The sequence below is a fragment of the Setaria viridis genome, chromosome 5 (genome assembly GCF_005286985.2).
Source record: "Setaria viridis chromosome 5, Setaria_viridis_v4.0, whole genome shotgun sequence".
Taxonomy (NCBI): Eukaryota; Viridiplantae; Streptophyta; class Magnoliopsida; order Poales; family Poaceae; genus Setaria; species Setaria viridis.
The window spans coordinates 37288325-37302711 of record NC_048267.2 but is presented as its reverse complement, the minus strand read 5'-3'; the positions used below and the strand labels follow the sequence as shown (position 1 = coordinate 37302711).

General features: G+C 44.9%; 2 protein-coding genes across 2 annotated transcripts; both read right to left on the bottom strand.

The window, feature by feature from the left end:
* Positions 1-1403: 1403 nt before the first annotated feature.
* LOC117858447 (lipoyl synthase, chloroplastic) lies at positions 1404-5474 on the bottom strand. Its single transcript, XM_034741517.2, has 7 exons — positions 4402-5474; positions 4067-4248; positions 3764-3854; positions 3509-3666; positions 2258-2429; positions 2061-2171; positions 1404-1758 (listed from the first exon to the last, which is right to left on the bottom strand). The coding sequence occupies exons 1-7, from the start codon at positions 4708-4710 to the stop codon at positions 1678-1680; spliced, it is 1104 nt and encodes a 367-aa protein (XP_034597408.1). The 5' UTR covers positions 4711-5474; the 3' UTR covers positions 1404-1677.
* Positions 5475-5628: 154 nt separating this feature from the next.
* Positions 5629-11736, bottom strand: LOC117858444 (protein PAT1 homolog 1). The gene is made up of 5 exons (XM_034741513.2): positions 11242-11736; positions 10728-10882; positions 9729-9785; positions 8919-8988; positions 5629-8520 (listed from the first exon to the last, which is right to left on the bottom strand). Exons 1-5 carry the CDS (start codon positions 11300-11302, stop codon positions 6431-6433), a joined length of 2433 nt encoding a protein of 810 aa, XP_034597404.1. The 5' UTR covers positions 11303-11736; the 3' UTR covers positions 5629-6430.
* Between the last annotated feature and the right edge of the window lie 2651 nt (positions 11737-14387).

Genomic DNA, 14387 nt, shown 5'->3' with positions numbered 1-14387 from the left:
TCTTCTTAATCTTCTTGACCGCCTCTTCGGTCGACTTCAAAACTTGCAATTGCGGCTTGCAAGTCCTCTTCATTGCGCTTCTTCTTGTGCTTCTCCAGCATCTGGCGGATCTCTTCAGGAAGTTGCTCAAACATCGGGTTGAGCACGTTCTTCGTAGTAACATTGGAAAGATCTTCTTTACCGGCCTTGCAACCGATGTGTCTTTCTTCTTCTTCCCCAGTGGAGTCGCCAAAATGTGTTGACGCTTTTTTGGGCCAACACACGAACGCACACGACTGTGCGGTGCGCGGAAGGGCTCGCTGCAGCACCTTGGCGCAGGCCGGTCTGACCTGTTATAGGGACCGGTCTGACCTGTTGTTGGGCGGGCCGACGGTAGACTGACGAACGCTCGCTCGGGAGGGACCCGTCAGGGCAGGCGCACGTAGGGTTGTTCTAGAGTCGGCAGGCCATCTAGAACGCCTTCAGATGTCGTCGAGACGAAGGAAGAACAGCATGTAGTAGATTGGAAAAGCTAAGGCAAAAGAATAAAGGAAAAGACGATAAACAGTAGATTGGTTTTTATCGATTGGGTTGGATGTCCTCAATTGGCCGAATCCCTATATTTATAGGGAGGGAAGGTCTTCCCCGCGCAAGAGTCGAAACCCTAATACATCTCGTGCTAAATCACAACTCCTACTCGGATTACACAGAGCCAGACCGGTCAGACCAGCCTAGGCAACCGGTCTGACCATTCTGCCTGGGTGCAGATCTTGCGAAGATCATATCTCCCTCATCCGAACTCCAAATCGAACGTTCTATATATGAATCTTGATCTATTCGATGTGATCTACACAATGGTGGAGTCCAATCTTCATTTGAAGCACTTTGATCCAACCGGTCTGACCGGTGGGGTCAGCCGGTCTGACCTGTCTGCTGATCTTCCCGAGAGCATAACTCTTTCATCCGAAATCCAAATCGTATTGGAAGATCATAACTCTTTCATTTCATCCGAAATCCAAATCGTATTGGAAGATCATAACTCTTTCATCCGAAATCAAAATCGGATGTTCCATATATGCATTTCGATCGTCTCGACGAGAGCTACGCTATGGTGAAGTCCAATTTGCACTTTGAGAACTTTCCCCTGATCTTCCCGAGAGCATAACTCTCTCATCCAAAATCCAAATCAGATGTTCCATATATACATTTCAATCGTCTCGACGAGAGCTACGCTATGGTGAAGTCCAATTTGCACTTTGAGAACTTTCCCCAAACCGGTCTGACCAGATCTTCCCATACCTGCCACTTTTGGGCTCCAACAAGAATAAAGCGGCATCTCTCTTTTCTTCAGCCTTTTGCCCTTTCTTTTCTTTTCTGAGCAAATGATGAATACAGCATTGTGCCATCCACAACAAGGGAGACAGTTTCATATGGACTGCTATTTTTGAACAGCTTTTCGTATATGGTGTCAAAGGAAATGATACAAAAAGGATTTGGTGTCCTCATTTTTCTCTATTCAACAGGGGAAACTAAAGCAGAGGGCAAAATGTCCATGCAACATCCGGAAAGAAAAGAAACAAAAGCTGGGCCTCAGCTTTTCAGAAGAAACGAATGATTTTACGGTCCTACTCTTGTTTTGCTTCTCTTAACATACAGTATGTGAGGATCCCATGGATTGCTTCTGCAGAAGATATTTGGTTACGATGAGGAAGATAAAGTTTTGCTATTTCTGACCAAATTTTGGACAAAAAGCTCTCCTGCACGGTATGAAGACCGAACCTGATAAAAGTCAGGTGAGAGTGAGATATAGTGAGTTATTGCAATTCGCTGGTATTAGCAGTAGTAAACTGCAGGGTGGTAAATAATCTACAAATAATGATCTGAAAGCTTAACCACAAACTATGTTCTTGATTGTTTTTTAAAGTTGGGAGATCAAACATATATTGTTTTGCAGTTCGGATATGCATTATAGTGCCATTTGTTTCAGAGTGGTGGCATATACACACTCTTATAGTCTTATTTGTATTTATTATTTGCCATATACAGGGGAAAATTGGAGAGTACCAGAATGCATCACTTACCAAGGGTCCACTGGCAACATAACGGAAACCCACTGATTCTCCGTACTCCTTCCAAAACTGGAACTTCTCGGGAGTCACGTACTCTCTTACTGTTAAATGTCTCTCTGTTGGCTGTGACATTAAGTTCTTGCCACGTTAATCAAAGGAAGAAGGGATAGCTGGACTCAATGAGAATGTGCTGTGGGTATTGAGCTAACCTGTAAATACTGCCCCAAAGTAAGAATATCAACACCAATGGCCCGTAAGTCCATCATGGTTTGCCTCACCTCCTCATCAGTCTCTCCAAGACCAAGCATGATAGAAGATTTTGTAATCATGCCCTCCCTGCAACTTTTTGCATGCTTGAGAACTGCCAAGCTCTGATCATATCTGTAAATACGAGATGGCAGAAGAGATGTTTACCATGTCAGAGACCATGATAGATGATACATCAGATAGCACAGCCAGAAGATACTAGTTTCCACAGTTTCTGTTAACTGTGAATAATGCCATCAACATTATCAGTGAGATCTTCAATAGATTCTAGGAGAACTCAATGAAAATCAGGTCCTTAGAGCATTGTAGTTAACCAGATAAAGGAAATCAAGTTCAAAAATTAAAATCCAACCAACATTAGAAATCAACAAATATGAGAACTCGCCAAAATAGACTTTTAAGACTCTGATCCTAATTTTAAGCTTGTAAGGAGATTTTAGAAAAAATATATCATATTTCTTTTTGTGTATTGTGCAACACAATGCCTTCATGCCAAACCACATTTATGGCTTTAGCATCAGCAATTAGATCTAGAGAAATAATTCCAGTATTACTAAGGTTGGTAGAGCTGGAAAGAATTAAAATTAATCCATGGGTTACTCGGAGAACAATTTGAACTATTCAATATGGACTGTCCAAACTAAAACACACAAATGGCCTGAATCTGGTCACATTGTAAATGTACAGTCATGTCGTCAAATTGATGGAAGTGCTAGAATCCTGCAACATTGCCTTTGTCAGGCCAGTTTCAGCCAGGACTCATGCCATTCCGCTGAATCAAGTAAAACAATTGGAATTAGTTTTATCTTAAGACCATTTGTACACGTAAGTCCACAGGTATCTGGAGAACCTCAAGATTCATGAAAGGAAATTGCAATCATTATAAGATCAATTAGTAGAGTTCTCAAAGTTTGCATCACTCGAGAGTCGAGACACATTGATGGTGGTGATAGTACATGCACCCATATGTAAAAGTGGAAAGATGTGCTTCTTTTAATTTCTTTTTTTTTTTGTTCGCGGGGGGGGGGGGGGGGGGGGGGGGGGTGTTGGTTGGTTGTGGGGTACAATGGATTGTAATCTGGTAATCTTAAAGTGTTTCATGGAACTTGAGCTAATGGCGCTTCAAAGTTTCTTGTAGCATTACATTCTAACTAGTCTGTAATATGCCATTAAAGCCAGTTTGAGTACATTACCCTGCTCGAGGATCCCTCACAATTCTCTGCAGACTCCTCACTGTCTCAATGTTGTGTGCGTACACATCTAGACCAGAGTTTGCCAAAGATGAGACAGCCTCCAGGTCACCTCGGAAATCTGAGGTTAAGCACTCCACCAGTATCCCTGGTTTGAGCTCCTGAATAGAAGATTCAGAAAACATCAGCACATTACTTTTACCCAAGTACAACATCTAAAAAATTAATTTGCACCAAAACATATGGGATAAGGCAGACCTTTAAAGCTTTCACTGTCTGAACAAAATGGCTACTTCCACCATCAGGTAAGTCATCTCTATCGACACTGGTTAGCACAACATAATCTACTCTGGAAAGAACAGCATTCCTCAGATCATTTATGTCATCTTAGCACATAAGCAGCATATGCATCTAATTGTAATAAAAATGCACTGCTAAGTCTCCTTTGATGCTTCCAGTTACAATGGCATCAGGCAGTCGCTCGAAATTATGAGAAGCCAACGGTTTCTAATCCACAGAGGCACAGATAATCAACCAGGCAGGGTTACAGAGAGATCATACCCCCAGCTTGCAACAGCCAGAGCCGTGTTCAGAGGCTCCAAGGGATCCGGGGGCGGCGGCTTGTTGCTGGTCTTCACAGCGCAGAACCGGCAGCCGCGCGTGCATGTGTCGCCGAGCACCATGATGGTGGCCGTCGCGATGCCGTCCCCTTCCCCGCCGGCCCCTCCGCCTCCGTTCCAACACTGCGCTCCAAAAGCAACCGCTTCCGTCAAGCCCAACACCAAAAACCAAAGCGCTCCTCTCGCAGAAATCGCTGGCGCGGATCAGCTCACACTAGGCTCGCTGATACGATCGCCTTACGCAAAGGAAAGCGAGGCGTCGGCGCGCGTTCGTACCTCGCCGATGTTGGGGCACTGGGCCTCGACGCAGACGGTGTTGAGCTTGAGCTCGCCGATGGACTCCCGCAGGCGCGCGTACTTCTCCCCCTGCGCCGCGCGCTGCCGCAGCCACGCGGGCTTCTTCACCTCAGGGTCCCTCCCGGTGTACGGCCCCACCGGCGCCCTAGCCGCCGCGCCCATCAGCGGCGCCGCCTCGGCGCGGCACCGCACCACGGAGACCGAGCCGCGCGGGACCCCGCAGTCGCGGCTCCCGCCGCAACCAGCCCATACCGGCGGACGCAGCGGCCGCGCGAGCGAGCTCTGCATCGTGGCCGGCGGAATCGGGGCGCCGGATTGCGCGGTTTTTGTGGTGTGGCGATGTGCAAGTGCAAGCCCCGGTGGCGATGGGTTCGAAGCGAAGGGAGCGAGGTTTTACCCCTCATGTTCGGGGGCGATGGTCTTGGTGGGCAGGGGCAAAATGGGAATCAAGTATTAGGAGGCGATGATACCAAGGCGGTTTTTGTTCCGGGCTTGTGATATGGCGTCGTCGCCACTCGCAATCGCAAGGAATTCGATCAAAATCTACGTGCGTGTTGGTCAAAGACTGGAAGATACGGGTTGTGCTTGTTGAACAAAAAAGTTAGTAGAAATGCGTCGTTCTTGGCTGAATTGATCGAGCTTAGCCGTCTGGGACGCAGGAATTTGCCACGACTTCTTCAGAAACACAACTGATTTCTGCGGGGATCAAACGCGTCTTCTGGGATTCCAGACAGGCCCTTGCCTTCACAATGGATGGTCAGATGACTGATCACACTATTCACATGTGAACCAAGCTCAAGCACGAGGCTAAGATCACTTTTGCCATGACCGCAAGTCCGCAACTCCCCCGACACCGGGATGAAATGAGAATCAGATACAAATGCAGAATCCACAAACCATATTTCAAACAATAGCACAAGAGCAACTGCAACTCACTCGCTCATTCCAACGAAGCAGTCGATACGACATCAACATTTTTCACATCACCCTATTAAAATTGAGCTAACAAATAACCTTCTAATAAAACTGATTGAAGGCTGGAGCCACACAACTTTCAAAGGCAGATTCCACTAGGAAAATATACCAACACATGAAAGCTTGAAAGCATAAATCAACAAAGAAGACCCCAAACATATGCATTTGCACCCAGACTGGCAGTGTATTACCCCCTTGCCGACTCGGTTACATCAGAGGAAAAAACTGGGGTAGCTTAATAATAGTATAAATAGAAAGCAAATGAGCAAACCGAGTTCAATGACCTATGAAGAACATCAAGTGTAGAAATGTATAGTAACGGTACACTTTAGGTTCCAGAATTCCACTACAACAATATCAGTGGGTATCTGGATCATGCACTATCCTGAAACCTTAGAAGGAAGGCTGGAGGGCAACTAGAAGAAAAGTATCTTTTCAGAAGCCTAACAAGAGGACTCCATTATTCGTACACATTTTTCTCTAACTGAAGTAAACAAGACACCAGACCACAATTTGACACCTGATACTGGGCACCTTCCACACGTAAAAAAGAACAGGCAGAAAGCCCCTGACAACCCAACCTGTACAACCACTGCTAGACTGCTAGGGATGCAAATGCGCCTGCCCCTTGGATGTCTTCTTCGTAGGCTAAAAACTACGCCCACTATTGGTCTTCTTTGCTGGAGCAGATAAATGTTAAAAACTAAATTGCCCCATGACCACCAGTTTCAACACTGCACAGAGTTACAACAGTATAGGTACGTACATGCATAGTTATAATCATCAGGTGGGTGCTATATTAAATGACCCACAGAAGGGAGATTGTTGGTCTATTTGATTACTCTGAAACCTAAACTTACGTCACAACCTGAAGTGAAGGCTAATTTCCTGAGCCAATGGAACTTCTCCAAGCTTGCTCACAACTTATGATGGGGCATGCATGTCTTCAGATACAAGAATTACCATCTGAAGACCATCCGCATCAATGTTTTACAGCATTGAATTTTGGCCCTTGTGTCTCTCTTCAGTTACATCAACCAGGAACAGATTCTGAAGTGATGTGCCCACCCCTAGCACCTTGGGGATTGAAACCTGTTACTGGCATGGATCTCTGAGCAAAATCAAGAAGCCTCTGGCGTTGCTGCTCATTTGTATGAGGAAGGCTTGCACGAAGTAGCTCAACAGGCATCTCCTTACTAGTAGCTTTGGAAGCCTCAGGTCCAATTACTGGGCTTGGTGCCTGCATGACAAACATCTGCTGAATACTTTCAAACTTACTGACACAGTATTTTGTCAGAAGTCCAAAGAAAGCATCAAATGATGCCTGCCAGAGAGTCCTGTTTGGCACAGTGTAGCTGGCTGCAGCATGATGATCAGTCAGCAACTCAGTTGCTCGATCCAGAACTGATTTAATAATTAGAGAAGCCCCGTCACCAGCAGAGCTACCAAGAGGGCGGAGAGGTGGCTGTTCTGATGAACAGACGACAGCAGCAAGGCAGGCACTAAGAGCACCAAGTTCCATGTGATGCACGCAAGACGTAACAGTCTTTGCAAGAGCAACTGTAGTCTCTGCTGCACTAGAGTCTGATGGCAAACCCCCAAACAAGAACCTCACATGGCGAAAAATAGCCATGCATACTATCCGGGTCAGCTCGCTGCCAGGGACAAGAAGCCGAAGGTAACGTGCTAAAAATTTACGTCCTTTGGGCAGAGAAACAATGCGAAGAAAAACAACATCATCCTTCATAGCTAACCCAGATGAATGACCAGATTTGCTGGGTCCGAGAGGGTCAACAAGCTGAAGTGATGCAGCTAGACCTTCAAGGAGGACTTGCCGTCTTCGCTTTAGTTGGAAATTGTTGTCCTGTGACTGGCTAGACTGCAACAGCCGGTCAATGTCATCCACCTCAAGAAGAAGGCAAAGGGCATCTTCCACAGTGACTCTTGCTGCTAGCATTGGTTCTTTCTCCAGGGGCCTCATAGTGGACTTCTGATCATGAGAGCCATCACCGGATGAAGGATGGTCAACTTCAAGAAGAGATCGAGGCCTACGTATGGAAGAGAAAGATACTCTTCCAAGAGCATCAACCTGAAGATATGTGTGCTGATCACTGCTGGATCGAGACTTGGACGGTAAGTCTTTCATTGATGCTGGGGAGAAGTTATTCTTTTGCTTAGAAGTGGCACCCCTTTTAGCCATACAAGCTTGATGGTAGTAATCAACGACATAAGGATCACTGCTATGACTTGCGGAATGCTGCATTCTCAATATTGATTCGATCTCTTCAGATGACATGTACTTGGATCTAAACTTTATGCCGCCACTATCACCATTCTGGCCACCAGTGTCAGATGTTGGTTGAGAGAAGCGAATGTTATGTTTTCCCCTCCCTGACCTTGATCTCTTGTCTCTTGATGAATGGGAGCTGCCAACAGAATCAAACCTGCCTGTTATCTCTGCAGAGTGATGGGGATATAACATGTGTGGTGGTATATTGGGGTAATTCTGATGGGATGATTGGATCTGCGCCAATCTCTGCTGATGCTGAGAAAATAGGAGTGATGACATTGGGCTATTAGGAAGTGATAATTGTTTATGTAATAAGTTGGGCAGTAGATTAAGATGCTCCCCAGTGAAAGGGTTAGCTTGGTTTGACCAATCATTTTGCATTGGATTGTTTACAGGCAGGTTGAGAGCACCATACGGCATGCCTCCTGTGTATGGTAGCCCATGAGATGGTCCAACCATATGATATGGAGAAGCAGAAAGTGACATGCTCGGAGAACCCATTTGGAGCCCAGCACCAATTGACGGAATGCTCCCATGACGTGTAAGGCCTTGAGCAGGGTAAGGTGATCTGCCACCACCAGCAGCTGGTGGTGGAAAGGAGGTAAATGAAGAGGTCTTTGGTAAAACGATAGGTTCACTTGACCGGTGCTGCAGTGGCTGCTGAGGATAGGAAGATGTTCGACTTAGTGGCCTGGAGTTGGAGTCCCCTTGCTGAACTGAAGAATTTGATGACCACCATCTTTTACTTTCCTGGAATTCCTCATTTTCAAATACGTCCTGATCTACCCAGTTTGAAAACTCTACATCTTCAGTCCAATCAACAGTTAAAGAACCTGAAAAAGGTTTTGAATGGTTCAGTGACAAATTGAAACTTAGACATACATTCAACTTTGAGGATACATGATATCTTAAACAAATTTAACACAGCACTAACAAATAATTCTGCAAGAAATTTCTGAAGGATATGATTATATCAGACTCTTGACATGATATACTCTCAAATACACAATTACCCATGTTAGGACTAATACGATGATAAAATATTAAGAAAAGAATCTAGCAATGACGCACAGCAGAAAGAACATACACAAACATAACTGTTAACAATGAACTAATGATTCTGAAACCACTAAAGTTTGAGCATCAGGCTTCATACCAGACATACCACAAAATAAACCCCACAGTATTAAACTTCAGACCAACATGCTATAAGGGAAGAAATATAACTCACTTCCTCTTGAAATGGATCGCCTGTCCCCAATAACACCAGGATTCCGGATCCCACTAATGCTTCGGTTCAACTGCCGGTGAAACATGTGAATTCTCAATGTGTTCCAAGTAACAGAAAGAAAGCATAACAGTAAGAAAGCACGAAAGGCTAAAACAAAGCCATCATTAAAACATCAAACCATGTGGAAGCAATACAAGATTATCCTTAGAAAACAGTAGCATCCTTCCAGAACATGTTCCATCGCCACAGCCTAGGAATTTAGGGGCAAAAAGGCCTTAAGTGGGGCCTAAGCTTTGATTGTAGATCATGATTCATGTCACTGTCATGCCAAAAGAACTGTATGTGTGTGTTTAAGCTGTCTCATTATCCAGCCCAGCTGGGGACACAGCCTCACTGGTATGCTGCCTAATAAAGTCTGTCTGCTATGGCGATAGCGAAAAACTTCAATGAATACCATTAAGCATAAAGGATGTGTTTGAATTGTGGTTTCAAGTTGCAATGTTACATTGAGAACTCAAGCCGATTCCATTAATAAAATATTTACATCTGTTCTCCCCAGATCATTCGAATTACCTAGATAACATTTTTGAATCATGAAAGAATGAGAGCTATCTACTCGTGTAAGTATGACGAAGCATAATGGGCCCAGAAAAATCTGCTGGGTAAAGGAGCGGCGGCGGCAGCATAATCAAAGCAAACATGCAAAGACCTCAATTCCAGAGGAAAGGCAGCAAGTACATTAAAGCCAAATACAATGAAGTTTCATAATAGGAATCTCGAAATGAAACACTGAAGGAACAAGTAACATACCTTAGCAAAGGTGCTTGCAAGATCATCAATGTCAGACAAGTTACTCTGATCATCCATCTGCAGAGTACAATAGTTGGAATTAAAACACATCATGAGAGTATAAATATTGAGCTTCAGAATTCAGAATGAAAAGAAGAAATGAAAGCACTAAAAAAATTCCAACTAACAGTTTGACAAGTAACATTGTCACGAACCAACTAACTGATTTTGTAACAAGTCATTATGGTTATGTTTGCAATCAACTATGGATCTAAATTGCAGAAATAAGTCAGTTTGTGCCCTAAAAAAGTATCTGGGGATGGCTCATAGGCAGCAAGGAAAAGCATCCTAGAAGCCCAACCATACCAAAATCTCAAACACTTGTGTGGCTCATAGGCAGCAATCGACTTAAAAGTCACAAAGGTGCCGAAAATAGGCTTGTGATAGAATAGAAAGGCCACTGTGAACACTATTTATCTCATTATTGTCACTTTATCCGAATAGACAGTCAATATTGCTACCCTTTCTCAGAAAAAGACATTTACAATGTTCTAGTGATGCTCAATAGTGTCTTAAAAATTTAACAAAAGGATGCGTGCAAGAATACTCTTCTTCCATCTCTGTCATATGTAACTCCATCCAACAACGAAGCTCTTGAGCTACCAAGCAAACCCCAAACCATCCATTCCATCCTTATCAAAAAAAAAAAATTCCACACATCAAGGGTGCCTACAATCAAGTGCACAATTTTCCATTACAATCACTCAAGGGCCGAATTTTGGCAGCACTAGTGATGTGAACCTAAATTCCACTAAACTTTGCCTTGCGGCCCACAGGAATATATTCTGGATTGCTCCCCGCACTAATCCTCCACTATCAGTCGGGGCCTTGCAAAATTGACATGCTACCGAAAGAGATAAAGCATACATGGGAACCAAACGCAGAAACAAGGAACGACAGGCAGATAATTTATAACAAAATATGGACGCTATGTGGACATGATGGCTCCTGAATCCGCACCTCTTCTCCAACTGAGGAGAGACGATACAGCCCCTCTTCTGGCCCAACGAATCCACTGCCATTGCCATCGCCGCTGGCGTCCTCCAAGCCGCCGAGCTCGAACCCCTCCAGTGGCTCCTTCCCGAAGAAGGCGTACTGCCCGGCGTCAAAATTCTCTGCAGCAAGAAGCGTCAGATCATCTCAGAATCGGAAAGGGCCAACCTTTTAACCCAGATTACGAGCGATAACCGCGAACTAAACGCAACAACGGCACGGGAAACGATTTCAAGAAAACAAATCGATTTTTTCTTAATCTTCTTGAGCCCAAAGGCCTCACTGGAATGATTCTCCATCACAGCCCGAAGATTCGCATCAGAAACGCAGCAACAGAGGGGCCGACCAGAGCACCCGCCAAATCGGCCCGAACAGCACCAACAACCAGCCAACCAACAACAACAACCGAACAAACCGGCGACCAGATCAAACGCGGCGAGAAACCAACCAGCGCAGCCAATTCAGCGGCAAGAAGCCTCACCTGCAGCGGAGGAGGACGTGCCGCCGCCGCGGCCGCCACCGTCGGGCTCGACGCCCAGCATCTTCGCGGGAATAATCCTAGAAGCAGCAGTAGCAGCAGCGCCGGCAGCAGGCGGTGGCGCGCATCTAGGGCTAAGATTTGTTGGCGCGATTTCCTTCCGGCTTTGGATCTGAGAGCTGGGTGAGGGAAAGAGAGAGATAGCTCGGCCTCGGCTGCTGCTTACTTCTCTCTCTCTCTCTCTCTCTCTCTCTCTCTCTCTCTCTCTCTCTCTCCTGCCTTATAAATAAAAATATTTCCGAAATACTAGACGCGGCAGGTGAATTTATGACTCCCAAGAATACTATTGGGATGAAAACCTAAAAGAAAAAAAAAAGGAATTCCCCCCCTTGAGGTTGTAGTACTAGCAAAGGCTTAAAAGAAAATCGGATCTCAAACTCCAAAGACACATCAAGAGGGGGAGAGAGGGGGGTAGAGATAAAGAGAGAGGGGTAGTAGATGAGATGCTAAAAAAGAAGTAGGGATAGGAGGGAGGAATAAGACTTTGGCTTTGGCTTGTATGTCACTCTATCTCGTTCTCGCCTATTTGTCTCTTTTTTTTTCCATTTGTGTGTGTAAATGGTGCCTTTTCTCTCTCTTTTCTATAGCGTGCTTTTTATTTCACAAGATAGCTTAATCTATTTTAATTTGGTGTGGCTGCTGATGTAGCTCTGCTGCTCCAGTGCCATGCTTTCTCTTTCCTCTATGATTGTTTGTCTCACTAACGGTGGTATTGGGTGGGATTTGGCATCGGGTTAGCAATTGGTTAGTGGTGAAAGGTAGGAGGAGCCATTGTTAATGGGCTGTGAAAGTGGTCCTGATTCTCTGTACTAGCGGCCTCTAGTGAGCGCTCCCTCCTCGGATTCGATTCTCTTTGGTGATCTTGCCATTTGTTTAATACTGTATAACTTTGAGAGAGAGAGAGAGAGAGAGAGAGAGAGAGGAATACGAGGAGAGAAACTATGCCAGTCAGAATACAGAAATGCATTGGGATGTTCTCGTGCATAAAACCATATAGAGTTGATCAATTGCAGTCATGGATTAAACTGAAAGTGTGAGAGTCATGTATACACCCCAATACTCCATTGTAAGCGTTGGCTAACAAGATTTTTTTTCCTGAAAACTTTTTTCTCTGAAAAAAAAACATTGTGTCGTTTCTTTATCTGTCGTCACAGTTTTCAGCTTGAAATATGCAATTTATGTGTCAGTTCTATTTAAAACTTTTGTCACAGACTGAACGAGTAGAATCTTCAATTTTGTTCCTTGCTACTCCATCTTATTCACAGTACAGATATTTGGTCTCTGGTTGATCTATTAGGAATCGATAATTTGATAGTGAAAGTAACTTGCCCATAAGTTTCCTCCCTGCATGATTGTCGTGCCTCAATATAAAAAAGACAATCATGTGACCTAAGACCCCACTTGTCAGCCTCGTGTTGAATGATATTTTCAGTTTAAAACACCTTTGAGTAATTATCGTGGTAATCGTTCAAAGAAATTACAAGAGAACATCAAGGTGGTTAGGTCTAGCCACCGCCGTAATCCAATTAAGAATAGCAACCAAATGATGAACCCTTACGTCCAAGTATTTAGATTTTTGTGGCAGAATTTCAAAATAAAGATAAAACCAGGCAGTTTATTTTTTAAAAAGGATATAATTGTTGATTGTATTGCCGAGCGTTATAGATGGATTATATAGAAGTACATTTCTTAAGGGTGCAAATCTTAAATTACTTGAGTGACACTTAATTATCAAGCATGCTTTACTCCGAAAAATTCAGAGTAAAGCTTCGGCCAAAGACCCAAGGGGAGACCGTGAGACAAAGCATGGTGCAAGTGGTGGCTTGTTTACTGTCTCATCTGCACAGTTGCAAGTTGCAACCAAATTCGGTCACTGGATTGTCGCGTGACTTTGACGCTGTTCTCGTAACTATTTCAGCATCCCCATCAACTCAAGCCTCCAGACCTCCAGTCCAGCACAGTGACCATTTCATTTTACTGATAAGTATATTTCTTTTTTCCGGTGTCCCTTGAGACATGTCATGAGCCCTTTGTTGGCCTCAACTGTTGGGCCTTTTTTCACAGAGCTTTCCGTGCTGAAGGCTGAAGCTGGAACAGCATCTAGAAGGAAGCTGTCAAGGAAAGCGTTGGTACCAAACATGATTCTCCAAAAGCAGCACGCGCCTTTTCTTTAAGGGCGAAAGCTGAGATTTGTGGATGGTGCAGCGGGAGGGGTCCTTTTCCTTCCTCTTTTTTTCTTATTTTTTTCCTCGAGATGAGAATTATTGGTAAGCGGAATATTCCTTGTCACGGAGATGGTTGGAAGGCATATGTTCCGAGGAACCTGATTTTAATCGCCAAAAGCTCCAGACGCTACCTGCACTGCTACATGCAGCCACAGTCTGGCCAGGAAACGTTTGACGATTAATTTTTAAGATGAGTTTGTTTTGTAAAACTTTCAAGTTACCACACTTACTAATTTTGCATTTGTATAGATATAGAAACTCGAACATGTCTTTTTCAAATTTGAATGGCTACTGTTTGTGCGGAAGATCCATTCCATATTCTACGATTCTGTTCTCGCAAAAAAAAAATTCTATCATTCTGCTCAACGAGTACTGAAAATGCATCTCGCACGATCCCAGCAGCTAAATTTTCTGAACAACTCGTTTACTATAGCTTTTGTACACCGTACGCTGGTACGAAATGGACATACGGGCCCAGGATATTTTAAAAAACTATTTGTGTCAACACAGAAACGTCCAAGCAGCACCAGACAGCATTTGCATGGATCTCGATTTTCCTGCCACCAAAACCCTTTTTCCCCTACGGATAGACCTGGCCAGTGGCCACCATTCCACCAACCGCGACGCCCATGCACAGTCAAAAGGCGCGCGCCCCCAGGCCGCCACGTACGCGGGCGGGCAAGTCAGTTGGGTGGCCGGCCGGCCCGGCGCCCCGGCGGCATCTCTATCTTTCGAGGCACCCGCTCGTGCTGATCTCCCCGCGTGCTTATCCGCACGGCACCGAGCGCCCGCCCGAGCCTGACGCCAAGGCAGCCGAGAGGGGAGAAAGGCCTGAACTGAAAGCGCCGCGCGGGTGGTGGGTTG

Coding starts and splice junctions, on each gene's coding strand:
- LOC117858444 (XM_034741513.2), bottom strand. CDS start 11,302: ATGCTGGGCGTCGAGCCCGACGGTGGCGGCCGCGGCGGCGGCACGTCC. Junction 10,883..11,241: donor CACGTCCTCCTCCGCTGCAG/GTGAGGCTTCTT, acceptor TTCTTGCTGCAG/AGAATTTTGACGCCGGGCAG. Junction 9,786..10,727: donor TCTCCTCAGTTGGAGAAGAG/GTGCGGATTCAG, acceptor TGTACTCTGCAG/ATGGATGATCAGAGTAACTT.
- LOC117858447 (XM_034741517.2), bottom strand. CDS start 4,710: ATGCAGAGCTCGCTCGCGCGGCCGCTGCGTCCGCCGGTATGGGCTGGT. Junction 4,249..4,401: donor AGTGCCCCAACATCGGCGAG/GTACGAACGCGC, acceptor TTTGGAGCGCAG/TGTTGGAACGGAGGCGGAGG. Junction 3,855..4,066: donor CTGGCTGTTGCAAGCTGGGG/GTATGATCTCTC, acceptor TGTTCTTTCCAG/AGTAGATTATGTTGTGCTAA.